The following is a 19,259-nucleotide window of genomic DNA, read 5'->3' on the forward strand; positions in this document are numbered from 1 at the left end:
CTCCATCTGGGTTTCTTTCAGAAGAAAGGAGGAGCCCTCAGTTTCATGCTAGTCCCCCTGGAGAGCTCTTCAACCCACCACCTCCACCACCCCCAGCTACAGTGCCCTTTCCTGGGAGTGATGGGTGAAGGAGGTGGTGAGTGGTGCAGAACATATTGGATGAGCTCATGTTCATTTTCTTTTCTTGCTAAAGGGGCTCTGATGTCAGGATAGATGCTGGAGGCTGTCTCTCTGTATTTAGCCCACTGTTTTCAGGGAAGCCATATCCTCTCCTTCCTCAAAGTGAGGTGTCTGGTGGACCCCCAATGTCCAGAGCTTCATCTATATCCCTGGGAGGGGCAGTTAATGCAAACACTTGAGTCTAAGCTCTTACAGTGTCCCTCAGCATGGGGCAATGCAGGGAGATGAGTTAGCTCTTTCTTGCAGAGCAAAATTCTTTCTCAGAGGTTTATTTTGCTCCTTACTTGCCTTGGCTTGCTCCTTGCAAACACAGACAGTAACTGAGGAGGACCAAGGAAGGTTGCTCTCTCTGCTTATTCATCCTATTCCTAACAGCTTGTTTGTACTTGAAGAACACCTGAGCCCACAAGCGTTGTGTGCACAAGCACCACGTGTCCTGGGCTTCAGAGAAGAGAGGACAGATGACAGGGGGGGAGAAGCACAGAGTAAGAGAGCTTGGAGCAAAATGAGGCATTCCCAGATCGGTGCTCCAGCAGCTGGACCATGCTGCCCTGCCTCCAGGTCTTCTTACACATGTTGGTGTGATTTGAGCAATGATTTTCAGAAAGGTTTTTAGAAAGGCCACATCTCCAGAACAACCCTCAGCTAAGCTTGGGCCAAGCCACCGCCTGTGCTAAGGACACATCCAGGCATTTGGTGCTGGTGGTCCATAATTCTTAGCTCTAAAGCCACTAATTCAGGGCAGAAGGTTTGATATCCTCTTGCCAATCATGAGATAACTGATTCCACTTTCTCTTCAGCTCTGTGTTTATGTTCTCCCCTAAAGCAGGGCTCCAAAACTCCCTTCCTCATGCAGCATTGCTGAAATCACTGCCTGAGCTCTGGTGAAGAAGCTCTGCATCCCAGACACGTCAGTGTCATCATCTTCTTTCTCTTCTAAATGTAGTCTAGTAGTGATGCCAAGAAAAATGTTGCTCTTACCCAGAGGTGAGCAGGGGCTCGTGGTTCCACCTTGCAGCTTTGCTTTTTCTGAGCCACCCAGTTTATCAGGGCTTTGTGGCTTTCCCTTGCGAGGCTTGGAGCTGCCTGGAGCTGCTCTTCCAGGAAAGAATCTCCCTGAGAACCAGTTCCATCCCTCATTTTCTATGTCTGTGTACTCCAGCATCTCCCTGGATGTTGAGAGATCTCCTCACAGCCGGGTTTTAATTGATCTTAGCAACTGCTCCCCTTTTATCCTACTGAAAGACGAGTTGGTTGGAATTTGTTCCTTCTTCCCGTGATGGCTTTGATCCTGCCCACAGAAGTGTTCCCTGACAGCCAGACAGCAGGGAAGGGCTGTCCCTAGCCTGAAGGGTTTTGGGTGTGATGAATGATTATTGTGTTTACTTGTATTTCTAATTGACTGGTGCCTTGCCAGATCAGCTGCATGTCATTGCAAGCCGATGGCATGGAGACAGTCCTGGTTCCTCTGCAGCTCCTTTTTGGGATTGGGAAGCTGTTGCTGGAGGCAGAAGCTGGTGGTGTTGGGAGCCTCATTTGCACACAAGATGGGGGAAGGCTTTTCTTCTGTAGGCCCATCCCAGGCTATGAAAGTTGGGCCTTCCTTCTTGGATCAACCCAGGATCTATAGGTAAGAGTTCACCTAGAACTGTACAGGACAAAGACTGAAGTCCTGGCTCCTTTGCTCACCAGGTTCAATACTTTCTTTGTCCTTAGCCACTGTTTGGCCCAGGCAGAACAAAGTAAGGTTCTCCTGCTTTATCTCCTTGTGGTTAAAACCATCAGGAAGTTTGACAATGGGTTTCAAAAGCCTGACTATTTCCTGAAAGCCAAATGTTGAGTCTGGTTTTGGTACCTCCTCTGACTATTCTCTGTTTGGTGAGGTTATTCTGGGACCTGTTTAACCCCTCTGCCAGAAGGCTTCATCCCATGGTGTACTCTCCTTTGGGTCCATCTCAGTGCTTGGATAATGTGTCACCCAAAAGAGAAAGATAAAAACCTTAAGGACTGTAGAGGGCTGATGTTGTGGTTTTGACCTGGTCCCTTTGGAGAGACTTCTCTTTGGCAGTAAAGATACTTTTGGGTGGTTTTGTTTCATTTTGAAGTGCAGGAAGTGAATATACAAGTTCCAGAAAAGGACACCATGATGGGTCCTGTCACTCTAGAAATGCTCAACTGGAAATGCTCGCACTTTGTACCCACTCCCAAACAGTGACCTGCAAGCCCTGTTTTTTCTCCTCTCTCCTTGACCTCTCTGGTTTCCAGCTCCCCATTGGGTACACTTTCAGCTCCATTTATCCTGGCTGCAGTAAAGTTTGCAATGGGGAAGATGAGTGCGCTGAGATTTGCTTAATGTTGTTTGCTTTCTTCCATCTCTCCTAAACCAGAAACAACCGAGCTTGGGAACAAGAAGGAGTTGAAATCCATGCCTTTCATCACCTATCTCTCGGGGCTGCTGACAGCACAGATGCTGTCTGATGACCACCTCATCTCAGGTGTGGAGATTCACTGCGAGGAGAAAGGGCGCTGCCCATCCACTTGCCACTTGTGCCGGCGCCCGGGCAAGGAGCAGCTCAGCCCTACACCAGTTCTCCTGGAGATCAACAGAGTGGTGCCCCTGTATGCTCTGATCCAGGACAACGATACCAGGGAGGTGAGTGAGCCAGTGATGGACCAATTCCACCACTATGATTCTGCTTTAATCACTTCTCATGCCTGCCTTCCCTCAGTCTCTGCGTAAATGTTGGGGGTTTCCTGGAGCAGGGCAGGGTTTTTATGGGCACATTTGGTGGGGAATGCTTTAGAACAGTGCCAGGGGTGGAACTGGCAGGTTCTGCTGTCCATCACCTACAGCCCTTCCAGACCTATGTCACCCTGTCCTCACTGTGATGATGGTAACACTGTGAGCATCCAGGGCCATGGTCACTCCTGGTGTCCACCCACAGCAGACTCCAGGGTGCGGGATGTGTCCTGAATAGGGGTCTCAGGAGCTCAGTCTCACTCCCGGCTCAAAGATCTCAGCAGTAGCCACGTGAGGGGTGGCCAGAGCCCTGCAGAGTTCCAATGTGGCTTTGCAAGGTGTCAGTGCAGAGAAACAGTCACCAGGCTCTTGGGACGGTCCCACAGCCACAGGAGGTCACTGTTACTCCAGGAGGGACCAGCCAAGCTGGAGGTCACCCTTCCCTGGGGCTGGGTTCCTCTGCCTCCTGCAAGAACTTCAGTGTTAATCCTCCAGAGATTGATTTCCCACTTTCTCCTTTGGCTGCTGCTCCCTGCCCCCTCTGCAGCCCTCTGACCCCCATCTCGAGTCCCAGACTGACAGACCTGCTCAGAGTCACTGATTAGCACTGAGCCTGCATTTGATTAAGATGCTTGGAGTGAGTCAGTGAGCAGAGCTGTGAGTGGGATGCAGAGGGCTGCAGGTCAGGAAGCAATCCCAGCACATGGAGGTGTGACCACCAGGAGTAATTCTTCCCCACCTTCCCAGATCCATGGGCAAAAGAGCCCTTCTGTTTTTCCTGCCACCTGAGTTCCTTATGGGGACCGTCCCTCCTTGCTTGCCTCTTGATTTTATTCCTGCTTCCCTGTCTTCCCTGTCCTCCTGGTTATTTCAGGCAGCCATGCCTGACTTCCCTACCTTGCTTCCTCTCTCTTTCCAGCTCTTTTTCCCCAAATCCCTTTCTCCCACAAGTTTCTCATCCTACATCCTTTCCCCACCCATTCCTGCTCTTCCCACTGGGCAATTCTTGTGCAGACATTGACCTGCTCTTATCAGTATGTCCAAGGCACAGCTGAGATGAGCTGTGTTCAGGGTTCAGGGAGAGCAATGGGGCAGTTGGTGTCCTTCAGACAGGAAAGTTGTGCTTCCCAGCAAGAGGAGTTTCTTTAGGGGTACAAGAGGACAGGCAGCAGGGAAGGGGTAATGGCAAAAGCAAGCAGAACCTAGCAGGATCTCCATGGATTCTTTTCACCACCAGCTCCCCTTCCTAGCCCTGTGCCCAGGTGGCAGTGTCACCCTGCCTCTCTGGCCCTGGCTGTGAGGTCCCATTCTCCTCCTCACCTGTCTCCCCAGCCCTGCCAACCTCATTTGGTGTGTATCCTTGTCCTGGGGACAAGGAAGAGCAGCAGGTTAATTCTTCCCTCCCCTGGCTCCTGCAGAGGGATGGCCCCATCAGCTGCAGCTGGAGGACAAGCTGGAGCCCTTCTGTGTATTTATGTCAACCCTGAAGTGCCAGGACAGGTACCAGGACAGGGCCCACATTGGGGTGAAATGTGTCCATTGTACCTCCATAATCCCTCTTCTTCAAGGTGGTGGGAAACCTTCTCTTGTTTGTGCAGAATGGACTTATCCTTGTGGCTTTTCAGTCCCTGGTCATGGAGCTGAAGAATCCAATGTATTGTTGGTGATGTGATCCCCACTTTGGTGTTGGCATTAAGACAGTAGATGGCAAAGAGCACACCTGAGAAAACCAGGATCCTGGTGCCTCAAGATCCTGTCTTGTTGGGCAACATCTGGACTCTGCTACTGGCTTTGAAATCACAACCATGCTTAGGCATGGAGCCCTTGGTACTGCTGGGTAAACATTGTCCATCTGGAGCCATCAACCCTTTGGGAAGAAAACCTCCATAACTGGAGACCAGAGAAATTCCTGGAGATCACTTCTAGGCTTGACCAGGATAAGGAGAAGCATAAGCCTGAGGAGAAGGAACAGAGGAGTCAAGGCAGAGGCTGGAGAAGTTAAATTGGGACTCATTTCTCAGGAAGACTTTGGCTGTACCCCTTGTATCTCATACAAGAGGGCAGATATCTGGACCCTTCCCATTGCCTTGTATCTCGGGGCCAGTTCTGATGTCCACAGCCTACCAGGGCTAGGCAGGAAGAGGGGGAGGTTGTGTAGCTTGCTTTGGGAACAAGTTTCAAGATGTCCCCAAGGCCATGGACTCACTTTGACCCCCATATAGCCCTCCTCAACAGCAGAGCTGCTGGAGGACAAAGACCCTCCCTCTGCATATGCAGCTTCTCCCAAGCACCCCGAAAAGTGTTGAGAGCCAGTGGGATTTTTTTTTTTTTCAACTGCCAAAGCTGAATAGGAGCCAGGCTGGATAGGGACAACACTTGTGTTGTTGAAGTGAGGATTTGGGTTTTTTGTTTAGGTCCAGGATATATTTGGTTGGTTGGGTTTTTTTGTTTGGTTTTGTTATTTTGTTTGTTTTGGTGTTTGGGTTTGTTTGTTTGGATGTTTTTGGGTATTTTTGTGGTGGGATTTTTGTGTGTGTGTGTGTAGGGGTGGGGTTTTTTGTTGTTTGTTTTTTGGGGTTTTGTTTTTTGATTTTTGGGTTGTTTTAACATCTGCTAGTGGGCCCTTGTCCTCCTCCTGGTGCATTTGAGCATCCTGCTGCAGCTCAAGCCCACATCCGACTCGCGTTACCCGGGGAAGAATCGCAGCTTTGTAACCGCCCCCTCCTGCTCGCACCGGGAGCTTTGTAGCCGAGGTGTGAAAGCGGAGCCGTCTCCCCAGCCCGGGACTCTCTCCGCACTGTGAAGCCTTTTCTTTCCCCTGCTGCCAGGTTTTACAGTGTCCTCTGCTGCTCCCTCAGATCCCATAAATAACAGAAACCAGGATGCTGCCCACCCTGGGTCCCTTCCAGCACCCTGACCTTTCCAGCAAACCACTGCTGTGCCTTTTAGGATGAAGTGCTGCTGATCCTGCTCCCCGGGGACAGGCAGCCGGAGGCAGGGAGGGTGTGAGCAGCACAAGATGAGATCACCTGCCAACAGCAGTGGGGAAACTTCATCCTCCTTTGCTGCAAACCTGGAGCAGACTTTCAGACGCGAACTGCATGATCCTGGAAAGAGTCTCTGGCTTGGGAAATCCTTAGTTTTCCTCCTTTTTTTTTTTTTTTTTCCTCCTTTCTGGTTTTTTTCCTCCTCTGCTCCCAGCCTTGTCTAGGCTGAGCAGCAGTGTAGATCTGCTGTGAGCAGCAGTGAGTGTTACCATAATGGTACTGAAACCTCCTGTCATCGTGGTGGCATCTCCTTCAGGCTCTGAAACCCCTGCATGAGTCTACATCCCATGTTCTTTCCCTTGATGAGCAGTGGGTACTGCTCTGGTGATCTACAGACTGCTTGGAGATCAAAAATGTCTGGGAGCTCCAGTCAGTGGCCCTGTTGTGTCAGGCACTGGTCAGGGTGATGGCATCACTGAGTGACTGGATTTGCTGGAGAGCAGAGCAGGGCAGCAGCTCACTGGGAACCCCCCTGCCCCTACCTGCACATGGGGAAAGGTGGGAATGGTGTGCAGGCATCATCTCCATCCTTCAGACAGGGAGGGACAGGATGTCTCCACTGGCTGCTGCATTGTCCACTGGCACGACCCAGCCTGCTTCCACTCTTACTTTCCTTCTACATTGGGAAGAAGAAAAAACAAGCAAATAAAGATAGGGAGACCTGTATAAAACCTAGAATGGACCCAATTTCCAGCTCCTAGATCATCTCTGCTATCTCCAGCACATCTCTGTCCAGCCTGCATGCTCATTTGTGGTTTTTTTTAATCTCCCTCTGTTTAATTTTTCCAGAAATTGTGGTGTTCATAACAACCACAAAGAAACCAGGACTCAAAGAAACCATTGAGCCAGATTTTCATATCCCTGTAATCTGTAGAGAGATCAAATATTCAGACAAGCACCCATCACATACCCTTTCCAGTATCCATCTGGAAACCCCAGCCCCTGAAGTGCGTGCAAATGCTGATTTGAAAGGTTCCTTCATGTCCTAGAATTTTCCTCTCTGGGGATGGCAACAGAAAACCCACAGTTAGAAACAACTTAATGCTTCTTCCTCCATCAGCCAGGTCTAACAGAGGACAAAGGAAATGCTCTCCCATACTCTGTTGCAGAGTGTCTAAGCTATAAACTGGGGCCAAATGGCCTCCCCCTGAGCACAAATAACAACAGGAGAAAGATCCACATGCAATTGAGTGTAGGATAAATGTGCTTAGCTGATCATTCATTTCTTTTTTTTTTTTTTTTTTTTTTTTCATGAATAGGCTTAACTTATGGTAAGATGGGACTTTATGGTCCTGTAAGTCTTGCTTGTGTCAAAACAAATGAACTAGCCATCCTATGGGGGAACTATCAATCCAATATATGTGTGTGCCTGGGTGTGGGGAGTCAGACCTATTATACCTTTAAGAGCAAATTAGATGCTGTTCCTATGATTCATAATGCTATATATCTAATGGCATGACTCGTCATCTAGAAAATAAACGTTTTGAGCCAGTTTCTCATCTCATAAATTTCCCCTCTAGCACTGAAGGACATACACTAAATGGGCTGACTCACAGGGAAACAATACAATTTGGATACTTTGAAATGAAAGATAAAATTGCTTTAGGGCACAGATGTCCCAGGGAGAGATTGGCAAGTGCAGGACAGTGCCTTGGGGACCACTCTGCCATCCCCAGGACTCTGCATCCCCAGCTCCTCCTGGGAACCCACACTTGCAGAGCCTGTTGGGTTTTCCCAGCTTGGTAGCTTGGTGTGACCACCATGGTGAAGCATCTGATGTGGAGATGGTTGTGTTGGAGATGGTCTTTGCTGCTCATTTCTGAGTATGACACCAGGGAAGGACAGGAGGGGGAGATATGCCCACTCCAAGGCAGGAAGGGAAGCTGATCCTCAGCCACCATGGACCGGGGAGGTCCCAGTGAGCTGTGGGACCTGCAGCTCTCCCAAAGGCTGGAGCTGTGCATGGGATGGGTCTTGGCACCTTCATGACATCCTTCATCCATTTCTCTTGATTTTCTTGTGCTGTTGGACTCCAGGTTTTGATGGCAGCTCCCGTTGCCCTGGGTTTGTGTGAGCAGCCCTGTACTGCCAGGGCTATGTTGTCAGGAGCAGAAAGGGAAGGAGAGGTTTTCAAGTGGTTGCCACCTGTAGAGAAGCGTGTGCCTGCAGCCTGGCTTTGAGGCTGAACTGGTTAAAGCCTTAGCAGGGGCAGGAAACTGATTGCTGAGCTCTGCCAAAGCTGAGAGCAGCCTCTGTCACTGAGCAGAGCATGGAGCAGACTTGGGGGGGTGAGGGAAGGAAGGGTGGGCTGGGTGTGAATTGCAGAATCTATGATTCTACAGCAGGGGCTTCAGGGCTGAGTGGACCACAGAGTCCCCAAAGCTCACTGAGACCCTCCTCTTGTCCTGGAGTTTCTGATGAAGTACTTGTCCCTAGAGAGCAGTGTCCCCATGGAGCCTCCAGAAGTGACAGTGAATATCTTCATGCTGGGAGCTTCACCTTTCTGCACAACTTTACCCACTCCCCCCAGCCTGTTCACTCTTGCCACTTCTTCACCCTTTGACACCCACTTCCCAGCACTTAGAGGAAACTCCTGGAAATCACTGGCTTGAAATTCTGATGGAAATTAAGGGTAGGGGGCAAGTCCTGGCAGCCCAGCCCTGCCCTCAGCTGGGACACAGGGCTGGTCCTGCTCCCAGTAACCCAGTTAGTGAGCGTAGGTGTGTGCTGGCAATAATAAGGACAATTGTAGGACACATGGATGAGTTAACCTCGTTTGGGGAAAGGTTGACACAAGGCAGATGACAGCCGGGTACCTTCAGGATCTAATTAAAATGTGTGCAAGGCCGGGCAGGCAGAGCTGAGGGGATTGCTCATCCAGCCTTGTACTCACCACCGGAAGAATGGAAAAGGAAAGAATTGACTATTGATTGGATTTGACTAAAGGGCATGGATGGAGTGGGTGGGAGCTCTTCCCTGGGTTGGGCATGTAGAAGCAGGAGCTGGTTAATGGCTATGGTCAGGGCTGGGGACAGGGGACAGGAGAATGATCCCAGCAGTGTGATGGTGCAGCTCCTCCAGGGATCCCCCAAAGTCTGTGTTGCTTGTGAGCGTGTGCCTGTGCACACACGTACCCACAACTCACATACTCATCCTGCTTCCCAGGGAGAGCACACGCTTCTCCAGCCACATAGGTGCTTCATTTGTTGCTTCTACCTTTCACAGACCCGCCGAGCTCTACAGAGGTGAATCTGTACCATTTGTCCATGTGTCAGATCAACTCCTCCATGTGTCAGATCAGCTCCTGTCTTCCCTGGTCTCCAATTACTTTGCAATGCCCTTTCCAGCCCAGTGCTTCAATTACATTCTACAGATCAAAACAAAACAAAACAATGTCACATATTTTCTCTTTCATTGTTTTTTTCTTTCTTTCCTTCCTTCCTTTTTTTTTTTTTTTTTTTTTTAATTTTTTTATTTCCTTCTGGAACCATCCCATTTTGTCAATGGCTGGAAAGGCATAGGACATGAAAATGCTTTGGACACAAAACCTTGAGCTGCCTTGTTAAAGGTGCTCAGGGTGTTTGGGGAGAACAGCAAAACTTAGGCAATGGGAGTGCTGATGTCAGGCTCTATTTATACCTCCTCTTTTCAGAAACTTCCCCTGGATGGTGCTTTTCCTAGAGTTTTCTGCTAAATGCTGCAGCCTCTGGAGCCATCCCTGTCCTCCTCAAAAGGCACAGATTTATCTTGAAGGCACACCCAGGTGGTGTCACTGGGGCCAGGCATCTGCAGGCAGCTTTGGTGGAATGCAGCTGCTGGGAGCTGGGCTGTGTGGACGAGGGCAGAGAGGCTGCTTGGAGGTGTATGGGGACTTCTGAAGGCATTTTAGACCCAAAACCTGCCTTTTAAAAGGTCTAAAGCATTACAAAGAGGTTTGTTTTAGTGGATGAAGTTTTGGTGTGATGATTATTCTCACAGGACGTTGTGGTCTGGTTGAATGTTGGCTGTGTGAGTATGCAGGGAGAGATGTTTTCTTCTAAGCTGGAGGTTTAATTAGGTATGACATGGAAAAGTAGGAGAAACCACCATGAAGTCTGAACCATAGCCTGGTACAGAGTGAGTGATGCCCTGCCCTGCAGTGCTGGGACCAACACCAACCACCCCAAGCTGCAGGATGAGCACAGGGAAGTTAAACCTGAAGGATTTGGGGAATTCAGTCAAAGCATTTCAGTCTCAGACCCCAGCAGATGGGCAGTTGTCATTCTGGGGATCCATTGGCAACACTGGGAGCAGTTGGGAAGGCTCCTAGTGAGGCTGAAGACAGCCTGCAGAGGGGAGACTGCCCGGCTGGGGAACACTCCATGAGTGTTTTCCAGGATTCTATTTTTTTTTCTTCCAGATACTGCAATTTTAGTTGTGAGTATTCCTTATGCAAGTGAATAAAGCATCAATTTGCTTGCAAGAGGACAGCTCAGATGAGTTAAACCTATGAGAAGGCTGGAAGTGGTCTGTGTTGTTGACAGTGTAGGAATGACTAGGGATAGAGATAGCTATGGGATGGGCACATGGAAGAGTTCCATGGCCCAGCAGCAGTGCAGAGGTTCCCTGTGTACTCCAGTGTCCCAAAGGGGCTGATGGTTCTGTGTCTTCAGGCAGTTGGTTCTCCATCACCAGAGATCCCCTCTGTATCAGACACCATGCAGACACTCCCTGTCCCCACACCGAAAGCAGCACCTAGGGAAGAACCAGCAGCACTCAAATTCTTGAGCCAAAGCACCAGCAGGTGAAGGGACACGGCCAGGGCCAGGCAGGGAGTCAGTGGCAGAGCTGGGAAGTCCCTCCCTCCCCCCATTTCCCAAACCTCTGGGCTCCTTGTGCAAACCCTCCCACCCTCCCCAGTTGCTCAGCACCTCTGGCCAGATTTTCCTAAGTCTTCAGCACACGTGTTCATGCTTTTTGTTCTCACGTCAGGCTTTCAAGGGAGCCCTGATGAGCTCATACTGGTGCTCGGGGAAAGGCGATGTTATCGAAGACTGGTGCAGGTGTGACCTCAACGCCTTTGATGAGAACGGACTCCCGAACTGCAGCCCTCTCCCTCCTCCTGTGTACGTATGGGTGTGAGCCCCTCCCGTGGGTCAGAGCCCCCCAACACCAGCCCCTTCCCCACGGCCACCTCCTGCCTCTCTCCTTGGAGTCCCAGGGCTGCAGTCCAGAGCTCCTCACTGCCTGACTGATGTCTTTCGGATATCCTGGCTCTGGCTGTGGCCCTGGAAGGTTTCCTTATAGATTTTCATCACCTGATTAGCAGGGCCTGGAGAATGGGATTTCAAATGCTGAAAGAAATGGAATTACAGTGCAATTCATTGTGGCTTGTCAGAGCAAGAGCAAATCAGGAGCAAACTGATGGGAAATTAGCTGAGAAAGCAGGAAGACTGGCTCCAGCAATCCACAAGGAGCAGAACACCTTCTCAGTGAGCCAATATCCTCAGAGGGGATTCATTTCCCATCCCGAGTTCAACAAACACACTCATATGTTTGGAGCTGGACTCTCTGGGGCCCTGTGTTGTGCTTTACCCTGATGCACTGAGCATGGACACCTTTGTGCCTGCCCAGCCAGGAGGATGAAGGACAGGCCCTCAGCCCTGTCCATGGCATCCCTGAACCAGGCTGGAGCTCCTGCACAGCTGCCCTGCTTCAGCTTGTGCTCACACCAAGCAGAGCCTTGCTCCCCTGCAGCTGAGTAAATTCACAGCCCCACCTGCCCCTTCTTTCCTTTCCTCACCTTTCCTCATTGGCAATGCAGACCCTCCCCTCCTGCAGGCTCAACCCTGCTGGGTTGCATAAATGTTAAGCTGAATCCTCCCCTTCTCTTTATCTCCTGATCCTCTGTTCGCCACAGGGCTGCTGGAGTAGTTCTCCCAGGAGGTGGGAAGGTTCCTTTAGATGGGATTTTTGGGGTTGTGTGTTTGCAGTTGCATGCCCTAAGTTCTTAGAGGAGCAGGGGAAGGGAAGGATGCACACTGCATCTGCTGCACCCTAATGAACTTCAACTGGAAGTTGTTTTGTGCTCTCCTACCTGCTTTCCCCTTGTGTCCCCACCCTTGTGGATCTGTCTCTGTCTGAGTGTGAGCCCTGCTTGGGCTTGGGCTTGTGCTGCTGGTAGAGGTGGATTCCTCCCCAGAAAGGGAGCTGATGTCTTACTTGGTTTCTGTCCTCTCTCCTGCCCAGCCTACGTCTCTCCCCCAACGTGGAGCCCTCCAGCACTGTGGTCTCTCTGGAGTGGTTGGATGTGCAGCCTGCTATTGGGACAAAAGTGTCTGACTACATCCTGCAGCACAAGAAGGTGGATGAGTACACGGACACAGACCTCTACACAGGTAGGTGCAGCTCTTGGGGCAGAGAGTGGAAGGAGAGGTATCCTGCCTCCTTCCTGGCTGGGAGCTGCTGCTTTTGTGGAGAATGGTGTGTAGAGCCATGGTGTTACGTGAGGTGTTAAACACACTTCAAGAGAGGTTTCTTTATGCTTCTTCAGCTGTGTATATCTGAGGGGAGATGGAAATACAAAAATGTAGCATGGTAGGAAAAAAATATTTTCCCTTTTTGGAGAGGAGTTTCTGAGTGAAATGACTGACTGACTGATGTGAACAGTCTGAAATGTTGCAGAATGGTGGATGTGAGAGGAAGGTCAGTCCTCAACAAGTTAAGGGTTTTACACGTCCATTTCAGTAAGTACTGCGTTGCATTCCAGCCTCTGAAAGTTGTCTTGCACACCTATTGAAATAACTTGAAGCCTGCAATATTTAGAGGGATCATTTAAGCAGTACAAAACATCTCCAGGGGAGCCTGAAACTTCCCTGGGCTGGAATTTGTTTCTGCTTGGACTGAGCACTCTATGTCTTGCAAAGGCTTTGTCAGCAATTTGAGCCATGCTCCAGGAGCTGCTGGGCAAGGTGGAGGGGTGTGAAGGATGGAGTTTGATTTGGGGGAATCAATGATGGATTTCAGAAAATAGCAGTGGAGAGCTTGAGTGATCCTATTGCTGCGTGGAAAGCCAAGCAAAACCTCCTACTGCTTTTTACTTGAGGATTTTGGATGTGCTTTGTTATGTCAGGGGCAGCCAATGTTGTTGACCAAAACTGAGATTAACCTTTGTACAAAGGGTCCATTCTCCCTGACACTGTCAGGACCAAATTTCACCCCCACCTGCAGGTAAGGGAACATAGGGAGGGGGTTTCCACCCATTATTGGAGCAGAGCTCTGCTATGGTGCTTTGGGTGATTGAAAACTTTATTTGCTTTAAGGAGGATCCTGGTCAGCTCATGCAAGGCACACATGGCTGGGCTGCCTGCAAGGGTCCAAACTAAATGTGGGGACAGGACTGACATTGGAGGGGGAACCTTGCTGTGCTCCTGCAGCCTTGCAGGGACTTCCCTGAGCTCCTGGCAAGACATTTGTCCATGTGCTCTGTTGGGAAGGTGATGTTGGGAAGATCATTCAGATCCAGATGGGGAGTTGCACAGGGGAAGTCCTTCAGTCTTACTTGAAAGCTTTCTCAGGTTGTGGTGGTGGCTTTTTTCTTCTTACTAATTTTGTAAGACCCTCTGAGCCAAGCCCTCCACTTCCAGGAGTTGCTACAGAGCAAACTCCTCCAGCTCACAGCCACAGGGATGTTTTCACTCTCTCTGCTCATCTCAGGCTCATCTATTCCATTTCTGCAGCCTCTCTTACCACCCTATCCAATTCTTTTTCTGCTGGAGGAGTTGGACTTTTTCTGTTGGAGAGAGGAAGAAGCCCACATCCTGGGGAACCCAGGCTCTTTGTGGAGATCCCCATAAGAAGGAGCTCTGGTTTCTGGCTCATACACCAGTCCTGTCCCCCAGGAGATTTCTCCTTAAATCTTGCCAGCATCCATTTCCAGAGCTACCCAATGTAGCCATGGCTCCTGGGTTATGTTTCTAGTTTTCTGGCATGGAAGAAGGCTTGGTCTTTATCTTGGAGGGGCAGCCTACAGTAACAGAGAAAGAAAACAAGCCACCAAAGGAGGGTCTTTGTTTCAGAGGGGGATTCCAGATCACTCACACATCAGTCAGGTGAGGCCAGACCAGGGAAACATGGGGTTTCTCCTTTGAAGTGGCTGGATCTTTGCCTGGCAGACAGAGTAGGAAATACAGATTATTATTATTATATTATTTTCCTTTTATGACTGCCATGTGTTTGACAGGCAATTGAATTCATTGTGGGGAACTGCCCTCCCCTTTCCCTGCTCTGAGAGACCCACTTGGGACAGAATGACCCCATTAACAATTAAAGAAAAGAGCTAACATGAAATCTCTCCTCTTTTTCTATGTTGTTTTATTCCATTCTTACCCTACAGGCTCCTAATGCCAGATAACTTGATTCTTGCCAAATGCCTTGTATAGGTTTGCAGAGATACTGACTGCTACAGCAATTAAAAGCTTTGCTTAGTCCTGTGCTTCATCCAGCCAAAAATCCTACCATCCTCTCACCACCATCACCCATGCATCAGGGTGCAGCACATCTCTGTGCCACCTAAGGAGCAGCCACAGAAAAAAAGTCAACCCCAGAAGAAGGAACCTTGGAATGGGGGTGTGGGGTATGAAATTTGGATGGCTTTTGATGTGTATTGGCAGATCTTCCTCCCCCATCAGTCTTTTGGCTGCTTGCAGGTAGGAGCTGGTTGCTCTTGTTGCTGGGAGGTGAAGAGCATGGGATAAGAGAGTCCTGCAAGGCTTGAGAGCTTTTGAGGTTACTGCCATTTGTCTTTTGGATGTCTTAAGTTCAAGTGTCTGGGTAATTTGTGCTTGGACAGGTTTTTGTATGTTTGTTTTATTGAAGTTGTAGCAATTTCTTATTGGAATTCCTGACATTGGCTGTGGGAAGGGCTGTGCCAACCTGCCCCATGGAAAGCCAGATGGGACCTGCCTGCTGCCCTACCTGCCTTCTGCCTCCCTCCTGCCACCCAGACACCTTCAGTCTCAGCCTTGCAAAACTCCTTGGCCTCCCTCTTTGCTTTTCAACTGGAAGGTGAAACCTTTCCTTTGAGCCACAAACTATTTGTTCCTCTTCTTGGAGCGGAGTCAGGAGGGAGTTTTGAGGTTGGTTTACAGCGCATCCCCCTGCTCTGCGTGGGGTGGTGAAGCTGTGGGACGGGACTAAAGGAGACAGGAGCTCACATGGGTCGGCCACCCCAGGCTGTAGGTGCTTTTTAAAGATGTTTATTACCAGTGCTTATTAAAACACAGCCCTTGGACCATCTGAGCCTCCCAGGAGGTGTGCGCAGCAAACTGCGTTTCAACACCAGAGCGCGGGGAGAGAGCGGAGAGGATGGAGAGCGAGCACGTTCCCAACTGTTGATTAAAACTTGTGGAAATTACTCTCAGAACTCCATGTGTGTGATAGCTTTGTAGTTGAGGGACTCTTTGTTTGAACATGGGGCTCTGAATGAGCGGGTGCACGCGTGTGTCTGTGTCTGCCTGTGTGTGTGTGTGCATGGCTGAGCCCGCCAGTGCATTATGTCATGGGCGAAGCAGGCGCTGAGCTTGAGAGGGGGAGAGGGAGAAATGTGTTTTACAGGGTGAGGTACAAACTGAAATGGCTGTGAACATCTGGAACTGATATTAAGCTTGGAAAATGTTTTCTGTCACTCCAACACTCCTCTGGAGGAAGGTTTCTGAAGTTAAGAAGCTCCAAAGGGAACGAGAGGAGGCGGGGGAGGGACAAGGGGATAACATGACTGTGGTGTAAAGTGCTTTTTATGTCTTGGTTCTGGTTGCTGTAGCTAGGCTGTGTCCCCACCTCTGGCAGATGGGGGACCTGGAGTATTGCCATTCATTGTGGTGGCCCGGGCTTAAAAGTTCCTTTGGGTGAGCTGAACTCACCACCTGAGATGGTCCTGCATGGGGAACACTGCATCTTCCAACCCAGGGGGTCAGGACAGAAGGATTCTTGCCTTAGTTTTAGGGTTGGAAGCCAAGAAGCAGAGGTGGGAGGCTTCAGGTTGAAATCACAAGGTGGAAGCAGGCAGCCCTGTGCCTGGGGTAACACCACCTGAACCATCTTGGGGCCCACCTGGCAGGTCAGACCCAGCTGGGGGACAGTACAGGCTGGGGTGCCCGCTGTGAGCGTGCAAAATGCAAGGTTGGAAACTCAAAACATTCTTTCAATGTGCTTGTAGCATGCACACAGCAGGCCTGGGAATAGCTGGAGGAGATCAAGGGGCTGGACTTCCACGGTGTGATGGTCTGGCGTCTGTGGGCTGACCAGCAAATGATGCCTGACCTCCTGGTCATTCCCCACTGCCAAGGCACAAAGCTCACTTTTTAGCTGTGCTCCTTGAGCCTGGAGCCATCTGCTCCAGCTTGTGCTCCATAGCAAAGTGGGTAGAACAGGGAGGATGCAGAGAAATGAAGCATCACTTGCTGTCACCATGGTTGAGGGTGACAGTGTGAAGATGCCATGCTGCTTGGTCTGTGTTGCTGCTAGCAGGCCACCAAAGGTGGATTATGGAGCTCTATCTCTCTGCTAGCCCATCCTGTTCTCTATGGGCTCTTTGCTGTGGTTTCACTGGTTTTGTTTTTTGGGTTTTTTTCTGTGGTACCGCTCTGTGCTCCAGGATATTGTGGAGTATTATGTGGAAAAAATCATACAACCAAGCACACCACTCATTTGCGTTTAGGTGGCACTGCTGCTGTCAGTCACAAGGCCCTGTGTCCCAGAAGGTTTCAGCAGACACTCCCAAACTCTGTTATTTCTCAGGGCATCTGGGGATCCTGTCTGCTCCTGAGTCTCTTTGGCAGTGGGCAGTTTCATTAGGGGTAGCCCTTTCCCAGAACCTCTTGTAATCCTCAAAGAAAGGAGGAGAGCACAAACACTGCCTGCTGAGTGAGCTTGTGGGGATCACAGAGACCTCAGAGAATCAGATTCTGGCAGCTTGGTCAGAGTCCTCTGGTATACCAGGGCCCTCCATGGTGTGGAGAAAAGCTGGGGAGGGTGTGTGGGGAACAGAAGGAGGTACAGAAGTTGAGGACATGCTTACATAAAGCCCATGCACGTCACTGTGCTGGCATTACAGGCATCTCTGGAGAGCACTGCTCTGCAGGGGAGTCTCTGAATGCACCTCATGTCTGTAACAGAAAGTGAAAGAGGTCAAACCAGAAAGCTTCGTGTTTTGTAGACTTGCAAGTTGTGCTCTGAATGGAGGCTTGAAAGTATCTTATTTTTAACTTCACTCTGCTGTGTAGAGCATCGTTCTGACGTATCTGGGTGGCCGGGGCTGGATGGATGTAGTTATGGCAACCATCACTCCCAGGACAGCCTCTGGTGTGCAGGCTGAGCTGCTATTGTCATCTGAAAACAGAATCACAGAATTAGTCAGGTTGGAAAGGACCTCTGAGATCATCAAGTCCAACCCTTGATCCACTACCACTGTGGTTCCCAGACCATGGCACTAAGTGCCACATCCAGTCTCTTTTTAAAAACCTCCAGGGATGGAGAATCCACCACCTCCCTGGGCAGCCCATTCCAATGCCTGATCACCCTCTCTGTAAAGAATTTTTTCCTAATATCCAACCTAAATCTCCCCTGGCAGAGCTTAAGTCCATTCCCTCTTGTCTTACTGGGAGCTACTTGGGAGAAGAGCCTGACCCCCCCCTCCCCCCTGGCTCCAACCTCCTTTCAGGGAGTTGTAGAGAGTGATGAGGTCTCCCCTGAGCCTCCTCTTCTCCAGACTAAACAACCCCAGCCCCAAGCTCCCTCAGCCATTCCTTACAGGACTTGTACTGGTGATAGGCTGGAAGAAGAGGAAAAATTATCTGGCCAGCACAAATACTGTGGTTGTCAGTAAGGAGTCAGTGCAATCTCTGTACAACCAGGTTACCCTCTGATTACATGCCCTAATATCATCTTCAGAGTCCTGACTTCCAAACAGGGTGGGCACCAGAGAGAGCAGCCCTTAAAGCTGTAGGAGCTCTGGGTCCAGCCAAGAGCTGAGTAAATATGTAAACACCCAGGGTTTTAATTTATACCAACAAAATGCAGAGGATGTTAAACCATGAGTGATGAAACCAGGTGTTATTAAAGATGTCAATGAACCTGCCTGTGGGTGATGGTATTGAGTACCTCAGGAAAGCCCTGCAGGGGCCAAGGCAAACCACACAGATGGCTTTTGATTTGTAAATTGGCCCAGAGGTCATAGACTCTGCAGCTGGTGTTTCCCAAGGTGAGACTTGGAAAAGAGCCCCCAGACTCTGTTGCTTTCAGGAGAGCTCATTGTTCTGCTCTTGCTATCTATGTGATCAGACTGCTGCTCCTAGCACCATGATGGTGATGGTCAGAGGGGTCAGTCCTCAACCTGGGACAGATAAATCCACCTGAAAGAGCTGTCTGACTGCTGTTCAAACGAGGTCCTTGAACATCACCAAAGCAGAGTAGGATCTGATGGTCATCAGGAGCTTTTGACCCACCATTGCCAGCCTTGTATGGTTGCCCCTACCTGCTCCTTTCATGGTGATCTGCCTGGTGGATCTCAGCTGGTTTTGAGCAGGTGTTTGGCTGCTCCATCACCACTCAGTGAAGAATGGAGTGGATTCCAGTGGTGGAATGGAGATGCAGTAGAGCTTCATCTGTGTGCAGGGAGTCTGGGCAGGGTAGGGCTGCTGGTGGCAGCTGCCATTGCTGCTCCCTCTCCTTTAGCCAGCACATGGGTAAAGCTGTTTTCAAGACCCAGAGGACACTTCTTGAGTGCTGAATCTACTTTTTAGCAAAAGGAAAGATGATTCAAAAAGAAGCCTTTGAAGAGAAGGTCAAGTTTTTGGAAGCTGCTTTCTGGGATGTGTTGTGTAATAGTACCAAGCAAGTGCTTAATTTTGGCCATTACACTCACTGATTTCTCTCCCACTGGGACACTGTAGTTATTTCCACCTACCAGTGTCATTTTTGTATCCTGGAAAGCAGAAGGGAGGTGGAGGGTTCTCAGCTCTCAATTAGGATTGAGTCAGTTGCTGAAATATTTCATTAATTCACATTTCCATATGGCTGTTCCAAGTTTTTTTTTATTTTTATCTGCCCAGACACCTTTTGGAGAGAACTGGGCATTATCTTTGCTTTCTCCCAAATCACTTTATAGGTGGAGAGCTAAGACTGTCTCCCTGTTCCTTGCTGACTGCAGAAGAAGGAGCATCCTGGATGGTGCCATGAGTATGTCATGCACTTAAAGAGCAGAGTGTTTGCCAGGGGCTTTGTGCTGCCTGTTCAGGGCCACCTCTCTTTTAAGT

At 49.8% G+C, this 19,259-nt stretch overlaps 1 protein-coding gene across 1 annotated transcript in view; it reads left to right on the forward strand.

Moving 5' to 3' along the window:
* ASTN2 (astrotactin 2) overlaps positions 1-19,259 on the forward strand; it is a 319,778-nt gene that overhangs the window by 222,981 nt on the left and 77,538 nt on the right. Inside the window, exons 17-19 of the mRNA XM_071766590.1 lie at positions 2,568-2,833; positions 10,939-11,072; positions 12,196-12,344. Coding sequence (XP_071622691.1) covers positions 2,568-2,833; positions 10,939-11,072; positions 12,196-12,344 — 549 coding nt within the window. The remainder of the gene's footprint in view (positions 1-2,567; positions 2,834-10,938; positions 11,073-12,195; positions 12,345-19,259) is intronic.

Source organism: Heliangelus exortis, chromosome 22 (genome assembly GCF_036169615.1).
Source record: "Heliangelus exortis chromosome 22, bHelExo1.hap1, whole genome shotgun sequence".
Taxonomy (NCBI): domain Eukaryota; kingdom Metazoa; phylum Chordata; class Aves; order Apodiformes; family Trochilidae; genus Heliangelus; species Heliangelus exortis.